Genomic DNA, 14691 nt, shown 5'->3' with positions numbered 1-14691 from the left:
AAAATGGTGGTCAATTTTAATCTATATGCCCAATTAAGATTGTCAGATAAGTCGTGCGTGGTGTCACATGCCTTTAATCCTAGCCCTTGGGAGGCAGAGGTAGGCAGATTTCTGAGTTCTAGGCCAGCCTGGTCTACAGAGTGAGTTCCAGGACAGCCAGGGCTAGACAGAGAAACCCTGTTTCGAAAAACCTAAATAAATAAATGAATAAATAAATAAATAAATAAAAATTGTCAGATAAAAATCAGAGAGCCCAGTAAGGTTTGAATTTCATATGACAACAAATAATTTTAGTAAATGAATATCCCATGCACTACTTTGTATGTAGTTATATTAAATGTATTTTCCTGGAATTCAAGTTTAACTGCATGCCTTGTAATTTTATCTATTCAAACCTTACCCAACATTTTAAATGACTTATTTGAGGAGTAATTATGAAAACAATTAAGATAATCTTCTTACTCATGTGTTCTCTTTTTTGAGTTATATTACTTGGTTAACCAACCCAAGTTCCAATGATTCCGTACTGAGAGACAATTCTACCTTATTCTGCCTCTTCTGTCGTCTCCGGAGACGAAGGAACTCCTTATGTTGCCTGGAGACAAAGTTCACTGCTGCATATTCCAGTAAGGCAGCAAACACAAACAGAAGGCACACCGCCATCCAGATGTCAATCGCTTTCACATAGGAGACCTGAAGTATAGGATGGGTGAGAGAGAGAGAGAGAAAAGGAAGCTATGAAGGCTTTCAGAAAACCTAATTCTACAGTTTTGTGAATGGCACACATAAAGGACAAGGATTTTCTAATCTTTACTATAGATGGCTACTGCAACTAGTGCTGCAACAATTGTCTACCAATAGAAGAATGTATACAGAAATTGTGTCATTGGAACTGGAGGGCATGGTCTTAACTGAAACACCATCTCACTTATATGGAATCTGAAAATGTCTCTCTCGTAGAAGTTGAGAGTAGAAAACATTTATCTCACAGAAATTTCCAGAGACTGAAAGAGATGGGTAAATGGACATAATGCTATTATTGGAGGAATTAAACTTAATTTCAGTGGCACAGAATCATGAACATAATTAACAACAATGTATCATATATTTCAAAGGAGTTAGAAAAAAGTATTTTTGATCAACTTGCTAGAAAGAAATAGTAAAAAAATTTAAGATGGTGGATATGCTAATTACTGAGTTGACCATTTCTTAATGCAGACATGAATCACAATATTACACCAGGATCTGGTGAACAGGCCAGCAATATGAGTCATATTCAGCAACTGTGGGACTTTGGGTTCAAGTTTCTGTGTTAAAAAATTACCAAACACAATAGTATAGCTAGCTCATAAATCTATACCAATAAAAAGTGGTATAATATTAAAATAAAAACAGGTACAAAAGTCATGTCTTAGTACCACTTAGAAGATTAAATATGAGACAGATGAGACTGGCCAATTATAGAGAAAGGGGCCTTGTGACTGTCACTGCACTGCAGGGATCAACATCTCTATACACACTTTTATGGTATAGGGGAAACCATGTAGGACTATTTTAACATTGCAAATTCCAGACTTCCAAAGACACTTACCAAACTTCCAGGTGAATGTGTACTCTTTAGTTCTAATTTGTTTTTCTTTCTTTTTTTCTTTTCTAAGTACTTGCTAGCTACTGTTTTAAGTATTGTATATCTAATAACTGTTAAATACTACACCAATTGGATTATCCCAATTCCTGAGAAGGAAACTGGAGTAAAGAAGGGTTAAATTATTAACTAGAGGCACAAAATGAAAACTTGAAAGCCAAGATTGACAGTGTGGACTACTGTGTTTCTTTTCTAATCACATATCATATGGTTCCTAGAGTCACATGGCTAGAGGAACATAGCCTCTGTTTCCTTTAGACATTTTTGGCATTTCTCATGACATTTAACTTTCTTCTAATTCATCATTTCCCATGTGTGCACACATTATAAGACATTTACATTGTTTTCAATTACACTTCTCTGACTACAAATTTTGCTGATGTGAACTTCCTTGTCCCCAAATATTTGATTGTCTCTGTGCATATTTGTTACTTTGGTTTTTGGATGAATTACATTAAGGAATGACACAAAACTAATCTCTTATGTTAGAAAGTCAGCAGGAGCACAGAGAACAAGAGTACAAAGTCTAGAACAGTGATTTTCAATCTGTGGATCACAACTCCTATGGCTGTCCCATATTAGATATCCTATATATGAGATATTTACATTATGAATCAAAACAGTAGGGAATTATAGCTATAAAGTAGCAATAAAATAATTTTATGGTTGGGGGTCACCACAACATGAGGAACTGTATTAAAGGGTCACATCATTAGAAAGGTGGAGAGCCATTGGTCTAGAGTAAGGATGAAGAACTTTGTTAAGGAATGTTGATAACATCTCCAAGTTGCTGCCTCTCTCTGTTTCCATTCCTCAACTGTCAAATAGGAAGAGTCATAGTATCACAGTATCTTGTAGAGTAGTTTTGTGAAGAAAATCATTTATATATCTATAGATATATAGATATATTAGAATAATGTCAAGGATAGAATAAGTGCTATGAAAAGACTTGTAATTATTTGACTACATATGGATGTGGTCTTGTAAATGGAAAGACTTTTTGGAAGAGAGAAATTCACAGGGAAAACACTTGCGATCTTATTAGAACGTAGTTATTATTACTATTTTTATTTGGAGGGGAATTTCGTACATGTATACTATATTTACATCATTTCCATCCCTTCCCTTTCCCTCCAATTTCTCCCATGACCTACCTCTCAATTTCATGATCTCATTTTCCTTAATTTGTTCTCTCTCTCTCTCTCTCTCTCTCTCTCTCTCTCTCTCTCTCTCTCTCTCTCACACACACACACACACACACACACACACACACACACACACACACACACACACGTAGGGCATTGGGCTATACACAGACAATCTGGTTTCCAGTCGAGTTGGGAGCTGAACGATGGACCCGGTGGTGATAATTCACCTACGTGGGATGGTAGGTGTTCCCTCATATCTCATGGACTCAAGACTCCTGTTGAAGTTACAGCCCCCACAGCCCCCACAGCCCCCACAGCCCCCACAGCCCCCACAGCCCCCACAGCCCCCATAGGAGAAGCATGGCTTTTAGTCACATAGACAATGTCCCAAGCTTCTGACCTTCAGGCTAAACTCCTCCTCAATTACCTAGCAACAGTAAAGATAACAGCCCACCATAAGAAGGGCTGCTTAGCCCCACCTCACTCTTACTATCTCTTCCTTTTGCTCTCTCCCTCTTACTCTAGCCTTTCTTCTCTCTCTCTCTCCTTTTCCCCCTTCTCTCCTCTTGGTCATGGCCAGTCTCTCTCTCTTTTACGTTCTCTCTTCCTCTCTGCCTTTCTACAATAAAGCTCTAAAACCATAGACTGCCTCTGTTCATCAAGGCCTACTGTGCTTGGACAATGGGATAGGCTTTTTCCTAATGAGCCATTTCTAATCTCCTGATCAAGGCCCGGACTAAGGACTCTCGCCTGTGTGGGAACCTCTCTTTCTTCAGCCCTCTCTCCCATAACCCCGGGGCTACAGGGTATCCCCCAGCCCCCCTTTGGGGGCTGCCCCTTGTCCACCCCTCCACCCCCCACCCCCGACGAGTGAGATCACTGGCTTAGATGCCCATCCAGGGCAGAGTGGAAAGTGTCTGACAGCCCTCCCACGTCTGCCTGCCCAGAGCATAGGAGGAACTCTGGCTAGATGTGAGCTATCTTCCCTCCCACTCCTTCCCCTACACCCCCTTTAGTTCCTAACACACACACACACTCCTACTGAGTCCAATAAGTCTTACTTATATATGTATGTTTAGGGCTGAAGACTTGGGATTGAATCAGGGGGATGGGTCCCTGGAGAAGACTGACTCCCCTTCTTTTCAGCAGTCATTGATTCCCTGTAGCTCTTCATCTAAGGGTCAGGCCTCCTGAAATTTCCCTCATCCATGTTGATATGTCAGCATTCTTTAGGGCAACCATATTGTTGAGAAAGTATGTTGAGAAACCATTATAAGTATGGTTTCCCCATCACGTCTATAAGATACATTCTTAAAGCAGACGTCTTGCTAGTGTACTTTCTTATTAAAGCTGCTATCTGCTTTACTCATTTTATTTTAAACAATTGGAAGTTCTTGCCAGCCCTCCTCCCAACCCCGTATATTGTTGCAAATTTGCCTAGTGCTTTGCTATCTTTTTCCCTTGGAATGTACCACTATTTTCTACCTGGGATGATTATTCATAGTATGTCTGATTGAGACTTTTTCAGAATCTCTCAAAATCCATCAGAAATGTATCTCTCCTAGAATGCTTCCTCTTTCTCCTATCTGGATTAGGAGATACTCAGTTTATTTTCTTATTGCATTTTATATAATTTATCTGTTCTTTCTTAGCTGCCTATTTCCTTAGCCTTGTCAATAGATTGTAAGCTTGATTTGTATTCGTGTCTGGATAAGTTGTTTGTTTTTGGATGAATGACCCTGAGCCAAAAAATTCTTTGTATTACTAACACAGAACCTAATAAGTCATGGGTAAGAATAAATTTTGTATATATGTATATGTATGGAATAATTAGTGGAAAAAGAGGCCATGAATTTGAAGGAAAGTAGGGAGGGATATATGGGAGGTTTTTGGAGGGAGGAAAGGCAAGGGTTAAATGTAATTATATTATAATCTCAAAAATAAAACCAAGAATGAATTATGTAGAGTGACTAGATGGATAAATGAATAAATGGATGAAAATAAGGAATAATCTAGCCATTTTGTATGTCTTACATTAAATTAGATAATTTTAAACTATCACCTATTATCTACAACTTCATATATTTGATGCTTGTAAGAGCAGAATATAAAAAACGTTTAAATTCTCTTAGCATACTTAGAATTCTGGAATATTCTTCCTCAGTAAGCAATAGTTTGTATTGTACTTGCTCATCTGAAGCAAGCATATTCTCTGATAACAGAACATTACTAATCACAATATTCCGTGTTATCTATTATTCAGATTGCCTGTAAATGTTTCAGATCTCATAATGAGGAGAATTTGTCAATGCCTGAGACATACTCATGTAAAGAATGCCCAGATGAGCTGACCATCATTCACACTCCCTTGCCTGGTGTTTATGGCATGCATTCAGGAATTACTAAACCCCTTTCCCATCTTCTTTTTATCATCAGCAGGCTCAGCATGCATTTGCTCTTTTTTTTTTTTATAGGTGCCCATAAATGAATCCTTTCCCTTTCTTAAACATTTTGGTTGGGCTCTTAGTTTCCTTCAAATTATGAACTTCTTACCAGCATTAAAGTGGTGGCATTAAATACATTATTCACATGGAGTGAGAAGGTGGCGGGGAAATGTCTGCTCCATAAGATGTGATGTCCCTTGGTGTTGTTCTCTCAGGATTGAAATTCCTCTTTGTTGCTTTTAACCAGTTCTAATGTCAGATCCTCTCTCTTTGGCTGCTAAGCCTTAGAAGTCTATAGCTCACATCTTTTCCTGTCACATTCTCTTTATGATTCTTGGGCTTACATGATCCCTTCCTGAACTACTTTACTACAAACTTGCAAGACAGTTTTTCAATGGTAATTAAGCTCTCAAAATGTTGCTGTGACTCACCGACTTGGATACTCTAGAGGGATTTTTATTTTTTATATGTATTTTTAGTTTTAGTATTTTAAGACAGGGTTTTGCTATGTAGCCAGGCTTGCTTGGAAGTCACCATCCTCCCACCTCGGCCTTCAAAACATTGGGAATACTGAAAGTCTCCTTTTAAGAGTATTTAATTATGCCAGCAAGAAGGCTCAGCAGGTACATCTGCCTACTGTACAAGCCCCATGGCCTCAATTTTATATTTCAGCTCTACAGTAAAAGGAGAGAACCAACATCCAAAACTGTTCTCTGACCCCTACACATGCACTGTATGTAGTACACACACACACACACAGGGAGAGAGAGAGAGAGAGAGAGAGAGAGAGAGAGAGAGAGAGAGAGAGAGAGAGAGAGAGAGATTTTAAAGATAACAATTTCAAAAGCAACATGAAGAAATGAAAAGCATAACACATTCATACCCTAGTGATATATGAAAGGCCCTGTAGTAGTCTCTGTGAAAGGGAAATCAGAAGATACAAGATGACTAAGATGCATATTGATCCTTCCCAGAAGTTCTCTGATTACACTTCTGGGGATTTTGTTCACAGTAGACCAGGGAATAGTAAATCATGGCTCAAGGGTCAGATCTGATTCACTGAATATCTTCCAAATATTTATTGAAACACAGCCATACTTGCTTAGTTACACATTGCTCATGGCTACACTTATATTAAAATGACACAGTTGAGTAGCTTTGACAAAAACCAAAATGGCCCACAGAGCCTAAAACACTGATTATTTATGGAAAAATGTTTGCCAGTCTCTAGCCTAGAGGAGATTAATGGGTAGAAGAGGCTGTAATGACAGACAACGTTCTGAAAATAGAAGATGGTGGAAATCCAGTGATTTGCGTATGAGGTATATTTTAGGGGTGGTGCATGATCACAGAGAGATAGATAGGTGTTGATTGCAGGCAGAGAAGGCACTGAAGGCAGACAGAGTCAAGGTTTCTATATCTTCATAAATATATATTAATAACCATTTTCAAATGATGTATAGTCATACAAGTCTTATCACAATTTCCACACAGTTCCTTGTGTCCAAAATCATAGGTCTTATCAAAAGGCAACATTTTCCTTCCTAATGGAAATATCTTTCCTCTTGATATTTCAACTTCCACACAGACCTAGTTCTCTTTGATCAGATCTATGACTCCTGTGGAGTCATGTCTTGGGTCTTCTATAATTTTTTCTGCTTTAATTTAGACTCTACATTCATATCCTCCATAAATCCACCATCTTTTATAGATTTCTTATTTCTGTGTGTTTGGGGGTGGCAGAAGTGTAGTGGGTGTTTTTGTTGGTGTATACCCTAAAGCAAAGCCTGGCCAACTTCTTGTGAATCACATTTGCTGCACCAGTAAAACTAGATTTTTCTAGTTTAGTAGAATACACAATGGAATGTGAAATAAACTCTGCATGCTAGTTGAGGGCCTCTAAAACATTCCTGAGGACTTAACCCTTCACTGGATATCTACACTGGCTTCAAGACAGCAGTACCCTAAGATGGAAGAAGCCAGCCATCTCAAAAACTCTGGCCCACTTCCTCCAGAATAGAGTGTAATGTAAATGAGACTCATTCATCCACTGATTTCAGCCTTTTGTAGTTCCAAAGCCATCCCCAGGTATATCTTCTTTGCTTTTGTGCTAACTCTCTAAAAAACGTCTACAGTTATCATTTGCAGAGTCTATTTCATTAAATGTCTCCTCTTTCATTCATTTCACTGGAGTCCTCTCACTAGCAACTCTGCTTTTCCCATTGGTTCTTGCTTTGCCATCACTTCTAGTGTTCAGTTTAGACATCACATTTCTTTTTTTTTTCCCCTTTTTTTTAATTGGATTTTTTTTGTTTATATTTCAAATGTTATTATTCCATTTCCTGGTTGGTTTCCACTCTGCAAATCCCTATCCCATCCCCCCTTATCCTGCTTCTATGAGGGTGCTCACCCACCCACTCCTGCCTCACCATCCTAGCATGCCTCTATACTGGAGCATCAAGCCTTTACAGGACCAAGGGCCTCGCCCAGATAAGGCCCCTTCAGCTCCTTCAGTCCTTCCCCTAACTTCTCCATTGGAGTCCCTGTGCTCAGTCTGATGGGTAGCTGTGATCATCTGCATCTATATTGGTTAGGATCTGGCAGAGCCTCTCAGGAGACAGCTATATCAGTCTTTTGTCAGCAAGCACCTGTTGGTATCAGCAATAGTGTTTGGGTTTGGTGTCTGCATGTGGGATGGATCCCCAGGTAGGGGAGTCTTTGGATGGCCTTTCCCTCAGTCTCTACTCCACTCTTTGTCCTTGTATTTTCTTTAGACAGGAGCAATTCTCCATTATCACATTTCTATCTGCAAAGTTCCCCCTGCATTTACTCTTTATGGTCTCAGCCATTGACAGGGAGACCTAGCTAACATAACAATAGGTCCCTTTGCATTCCAACCTCCTAGTGGCACTCTGCCCTTTGGCTTCTGTGGAATGAATTTTAAAATACCAATTTCAATTAGAAACACATAGACCTCAGCATTACTAAGGTTGCCTCTTGCAGGCTCTGGTATTCAAGATACCATCAGTATGTGTCTGCCCTAGTTATTTAACTTTATCCTACTCTTTCCTAACAGAAACTTTGCTCTTTGTTTAAGCAAGTCTTCTTACTGCCCTGCCCCACAGGAAGCCAACTCCATTCCTACTATGACTCATTGTTTACACCAGTGGTTCCCAAATTGAGGGAGTGATTTTTACACCTCAGGGGAAACCTGGCAATATCTGCAGATACTTTAACTTGTTACAACCACTGGGAGGCACTACAAGTATGGGTCAGGGATGCTTCTAGACATCCTATAATGGCCAGGATTTCCATAGCCAGATGCTAGTAATTTTGAGTTCAATAGCCCTAAGATTAGGAAAGAAAATAAACGTTCCTGATCTCTTATCTAGTCCAAGGAGTCCCGGTCAGGAATGATGCACCTCTCAAGGACACTCGGGGATTTCTGAATCTGAAGTGAGGAGCCCAGAACAAAGAACTTAGTGCCAGATGTGAATGTTGTTATTAGATTCAGAAATCTTGCTTAACATTTTTGTCGGCTGTGTAATTCTTACACTTCTACTTGTTTCTAGATAATTGCTTCAGGAGTAGTTCAAGTTCTATCTTAAAGATGATGCTTTCTCTGTCTACCATGATCTCACGCATATTTAGGTTTTATAATGCATTTATAGTTAGTTGACCCAGTTTAGTGTTCATGAATACATGTTGAATCTGCAAAACTCAAGTATAGAATATATTCAGGATTTAAAATTCAATACCTTTCTATCTATGCCACTGAGGACAAACAGGCTTTCAGTTGTTAGTAAGTGCCCCAAATGTTGCTTTTGATTGACAAAATTTCCAAAAAATTACAGAAATTTTAATTCCTTTCACAATTTTATACAAAGAGGCAACTACAGAAGATATCTAAATGAAAGACAATTTTAGAAGATTTAAAAAAATATTATTATTATTTTAGAACCATGGCAGTCACTGCCAGCTACTCAGGATGCTGAGGCAGAAAGATCACATGAATCCAGAAATTCTGAGTTGTAGTGTGCTACAGCCACTGTGTGCCAGTTACCTGGAGTTGGGAATGACTAGGTAGCCTCAGGAGGATACAGCCCAAGATGGAAATAGCACAGGTCATACATACTTCTTGTGCTGGCCAGTAGTCAGTCATATATTTTAGAGCTGCTAGCTAATGGTGTTCATGTTACTCTGAATCTGTTTTCACACAGGGAAAGATTTATTATGTTTTTATAGCTTTACAGCTCATATAGTTTACAAACCTATCTAGTAGAAAAGTAGAGCCAACCAGGTGGCTTAGGTTTTCATGGTGCTAGCTAAGCACCTATTTGTTGTAATTACTGCTGCTTTGGCATCATGTCAACACTCTTTAAAGGTACTTCTCATTGATGGGTTTTCAATTCTCTCCATGTTTTTGAAAACTTGAACATTTTCTAGAGCCAGTGTTTCATTGATGACCTACTGAACTCAATTTCAAAGTAGGAAACCAAGTTATGAGTTTATTTACCTGACTCTTAGAATTTATTTTCTATATTCAGATGCTAAGCATTTCCCAAGACAAGAGGTCATTTTTTTTTATGAGTTGGGATATTTTCTATCCCACATTGATGCCCAGGACAATTTATGGGTAATCATGTCACGAGGACTACTCTTTATTCCTTGGGCACGTATTCCCATAGGGCAGTGTGCCAATAAAAATACATTCCTAGCCACTAGGCTAACCACAGGGATCTGTGACAATCCTTTACAAGCCAATAAAGGGGATTGTTTATAAACATGCATGGAGAGAGTTTTCCATAGTGGAGAAAATTCATAAGTGGCTATGATAAACCAAGCATTCATTTTAATAGAAAAACAAAATGGTAGTCATAGGACCATCTTAATGTGCCCGGCTATTTTTCTTTTCTTTTGTGTGGGAAAATAAAAGGCATATGTGTATGCTTGTGTCAGGGGTACACATGGCTGTGTGCACACATGTGGAGACCTGAGAAGGAAGTAAGGGTATTTTTCTAGCACTCTCTGTCTTATTCCCTTGAGGAGTCTCTTACTGAACCTGAAGCTCACTTAAGAATGGAAATGAATTTATTAAATGCCCAACAAAATCATATAATGCAAGAAACCAACAAGTATGGAAAGAACAAGAACGCTGGCTTTGCTCTTTGCTTTTGTCTCTTATCTATACTCATTCATTATATCATCCAAAATAGACATTTGAATTAAATGTGATGCCAAAGATTCTTGGTATTGTACAATTTTGCCTTATAGTTTCAGGGCCAAATTGTGATTTTTATTGCCTAATTAAAACAGCTCACACCTGCTGTTTAATGCAGGGAAATTAGATTTCCTTGGCAAAGACATATAGTGGCAGAGTTGACTATCTGGTCTATGCCAGTATCACAACCCTTGTGCATTTTCTTTTCATAGCTGATACTCTTGTTGGATGGAGTCTGGGCAAAGTAACTTACAATACAGCTCTCATGAAAGTGTTGTTTGCATAAATAGCCATTGGGTGGCAGTACCTTCAAGGCTGGCATCTGAATGAATCAACCAGATCTGAAATGGTTCTGAGAACCCTTGGGAATCAATTTGTTTGTTCTGCATTTGGTGCTACACAGGTCTAGTTAGCTGATATTATTTATAAGATGAGCACATCTCTCTTCATTATAGAAGTCAGAAAACTGTTCAAAGTGGTGTAGCAAAGACATATACCCATGTAACTTTTAAAGAGGGAAGGGGTACTAGAAGAAAACAACTAGCCACTATCCACCCTCCAAATATACAAGCAATCCCAGGCAACGCTCCCTGTACCAAATTGCACTCTGAAGAAATGCTCCAGACAGCTTTCTGCAAGTAAGATATCTGGAGAAGCCAAAGCCAGAGAAGTATTTGCATCTTGAAAAGGGGGAAGAAGCAGGACTCAAGAAAACATTTTCCTGGTGCTTGAGTCTGCCACACTACATTCCATTCTCAGCTAATAGGATTACTACCATTGTTTCCTTTCTGTGACTGCACCTTCAGACAAAAAGGAGATGGATGCTTCTTCTCCAGCTGGTCAGGAATAAGAAGTTAGTTGGAGGTCAGTAGCTAAATGGCCACTATTAAAATACAAAGGGAAAATTGAAAAAAAAAAAGAGCTAGCTATTTTGTGTAAATATTAGAAAGTTGATATCAGGGAATGACAAGATGATGCTCATTTGAATAGATACTAATTCAGTGAGTGTATGTGTGTGTGTGGTGGGAGAAAAGCATACTGAGGCTTAGTCAATTTGTATTTCCATCCTAGCTGAATGGTCAGAGGACTTGGGAAAATGATTTAACCTTTTGGAATCTCAGTTTCTTCATATTGAGACACAGGTTTCAGTCCAATGGGGTCTATAAAGAATTGAGTAAGTCACTTTCTGTAAATCTTGACACCCATTTAGTAGTTTGTAGATGCTCATTTGCATTGGTTTGCAAGGGATGACCATCTGATGTCATTGCATAATTTAAAACTAGCATGATTCAAGGCAATGTCCTCAAGGGGAATAAATGTAAAATTAAATCTCTTTCATTTCATGTTCTATGTATCCATTAAGACGTTATTAGTATTTTTTCCTTTGTCCTACTAAAACTCACACAATCTCGGTTCACATAGATGTGAATCTCATTGTAGTGACATACTGGATGTCATAAAACCTGATATACTGTTACAGAAAATTATTATCATCAGTAAAGAACTTTCATCACTCAGGTCTGATTTAGTTATCTCTTACTATAATGATAAGTGTGTTTACTCTTTAACTTTACCAAAATCAGGCAGCCAATGTTTGAGCTGCAAATCACAATTAACCTGGATTGACCTCAAATTATGTTTTTCTAGTTCATTGACCTCTGGGGAACCTCTGTTTGTTTGAAGGTGAGTCTTGAATTACTCATGGACTCTGGTTTCACTCAATGACATCATCTGCAGTGAAAAAAGCCAAGAGGATGCATGCAATGGCATAAACATGTAAGAAGCAGGGGAACTGTAAACCTACAGCCAGAGAAGATGATAAATATTCAAAGATAAGCACACTGTTCACTTGATCTGTCCATAATCACTTGATCTCTCCGCAGTTCATGCCACATGTTCTTTGTAAATTTGTCTATTTATTTGTTTGTTAGTTCATTCATTTATTCTCAATCTCTATCCTAACCTAGGTTCTTATTTTACAGCTTATGAAGGAGGGAGAACAGAAGATAAAACTAATTCTGAAAAAAAAAAAACATGAACAAATAAATAAATCTACTCTTGGGCCTGGTGATAAAGCTCAGTTGGTAGGATCTTGCCTATTATATACAAGGCCCCAGGTATAATTAGGAATCTGGCTTTCATCAGCCAAGCCAGGGGTGGTAGCACATTCTCACACTCACCCAAATTATGTGGTAGACACAGGAGGTTCAGAAGTTCAAGGGATTTTGTCTTAAAAATAATTCAGTCCTGATCTTCAGATTATACTAAATGAACTATTTTAGACTGGCCCTTTAGATTTGCGGTGATGACAAATGTTTGCCATCTTATAGCTCCTCAACTGGGGAACCGAGAAGAAAAGCACGGAAGAGCTGAGAAGTCTCCATTCCCTGAAATGTACTTAGTCATTCAGGATTTATAAGTTAATTCTCTGCTCCTAGAATGAGATGAGTCAGCCAGATCAGGAGGGCAGCATCGGGGACACTTCTCATTTTTTATTATTTCTGAATCTCAGAACCTTACCAGAGTCAGTAGATGGGCACATGCTAAGTAAGTGAACGTACCCAAGTTCCCCAGCGTCCTACAGTGATAGTATGCTCACAGTGTTGAGTGGTCTGTATAAGCCCCATTGGCTCATAGTTTCAAGTTTTTGGTCCTCAGTTGATGAACTTGTTTGGGAAGGATTTAGGAGGCATGCTACTTGGGGCAAGGTTTGAGGTTTCAAAAGACTTGGACATTTCTAGTGGGTCTATCTCTGCTTCCTACTTGCAGATCAAGGTGTGCACACTCAGATTTTCCTGTGGCCAAGCCTTTGTTCTACTATCATGGACTCTAACCTTCTGAAACCATATGTGCCATTAAATGCTTTCGATTTTTATAAGTTGCCTTAGTCATGGTGTTTTGTCACATCAATAGAAAAATAAGACACAATGCAAGCTAATTTTTGAGATGACTGATTGGTAAGTTATGTAGAGAATAGGTGATTGTGGGCTATAATTCAGGTCTATAATAGAAGCCAAGTTTAACCTACAGTGCAAACAAAGAAACAAACAAAGAAACACAATCATACCACTTCCCAAAGACTGCCTTGAATCTTGGGTTACCCCTAGGAGACAATAGACACTCTTTGTAATAAGATTCCCAGCAATACACTTGAAACCTTTTACCACTGGGATCTGGCACCCCAGAGGTAAAGACAGAGTCTCCTACAGTTTAGTGTTGAAGAGTATTTCACATACAAAACATTATTTAAACTGGATGGCAGAGTCAGTGGCAGGCAAGAAGCTTTCCTATCCAGTGTCTCTCCTATGGCCTAGTTTACCATCAGCGCTATACTTAAATGTGAACTCGTGGTGGAGGCTTGAGGTCAGCAAGGATATCTCCACGGGAGCCTACTTGACAGAAACTTTGCTTTCTTGGCCTTGGACTCTGGGCACTCAAGCTTAGTGTCTTCTAAACTAAAGCTCTTGAAGCTAATCAGCTACTTGCTGTTTCAGTGTCTTCCTAAGTGAAAGTGAAATGGAAAGATTCCAGAGCCTCACCATACTCCAGGTTCCATGTGGAGAGAAATAAATCAGAAAAAGAGCTACAGGTCAATCAGAGGTTGGGAATTAGTGTGGGACAAAAGCCTCTGTCTGTGCTGCTGATCATATTTTTGGTAGCAGAAGTTACCAAAGATCATGTTTCAACTGGGCCCATTTCCTGCAGCTAAACAGCATTTTGATGCACCTCAGAGCCATATGTCCATGCTTACCATAACAAACAAACAAACAAACAAGTGGGAATGGGTAGGTAGGGGAGTGGGGGGGGGTATGCGGGACTTTTGGGATAGCATTGGAAATGTAATTGAGGAAACTATGTAATAAAAATATTTAAAATAAATAAATAAATAAATAAATAAATGAAACAAACAAACAAATGACCCAACCAAACCAAACCAAACCACCACCACCACCACCACCACCACCACCACCACCAACAACAACCAGAAGCACAAATCACTCACTAATTATTAGATGCATATTTGCCTGGGGGAGTCTGTCAGTATTTAAAAACAAATCCTAGAGCTTCCTGAGTAAAATGACATGAATAAATGTGTAAGCTCTTTTGAAGAGATGAAGAAGAGACCATGCCATCAGGTGACATTATTATTATTATTATTTTCAGTACAAAAGCATATCACGTAGTTGAAAAAGAAATTGGAAGTGTGAAAAGATTTTTGTTGGGCTCACTGAA

General features: G+C 38.8%; 1 protein-coding gene across 1 annotated transcript in view; it reads right to left on the bottom strand.

Moving 5' to 3' along the window:
• Nucleotides 1-14691, bottom strand: part of Glra2 (glycine receptor alpha 2) — a 200747-nt gene that overhangs the window by 51028 nt on the left and 135028 nt on the right. Inside the window, exon 8 of the mRNA XM_029472935.2 lies at nucleotides 544-693. Coding sequence (XP_029328795.1) covers nucleotides 544-693 — 150 coding nt within the window. The remainder of the gene's footprint in view (nucleotides 1-543; nucleotides 694-14691) is intronic.

The sequence above is a fragment of the Mus caroli genome, unplaced genomic scaffold, assembly GCF_978045245.1.
Source record: "Mus caroli unplaced genomic scaffold, Mus_caroli_1 scaffold_5, whole genome shotgun sequence".
NCBI classification, from domain to species: Eukaryota; Metazoa; Chordata; class Mammalia; order Rodentia; family Muridae; genus Mus; species Mus caroli.
Note: the sequence above shows the minus strand (reverse complement) of the source record. Positions and strands in the feature narration are given on the sequence as shown.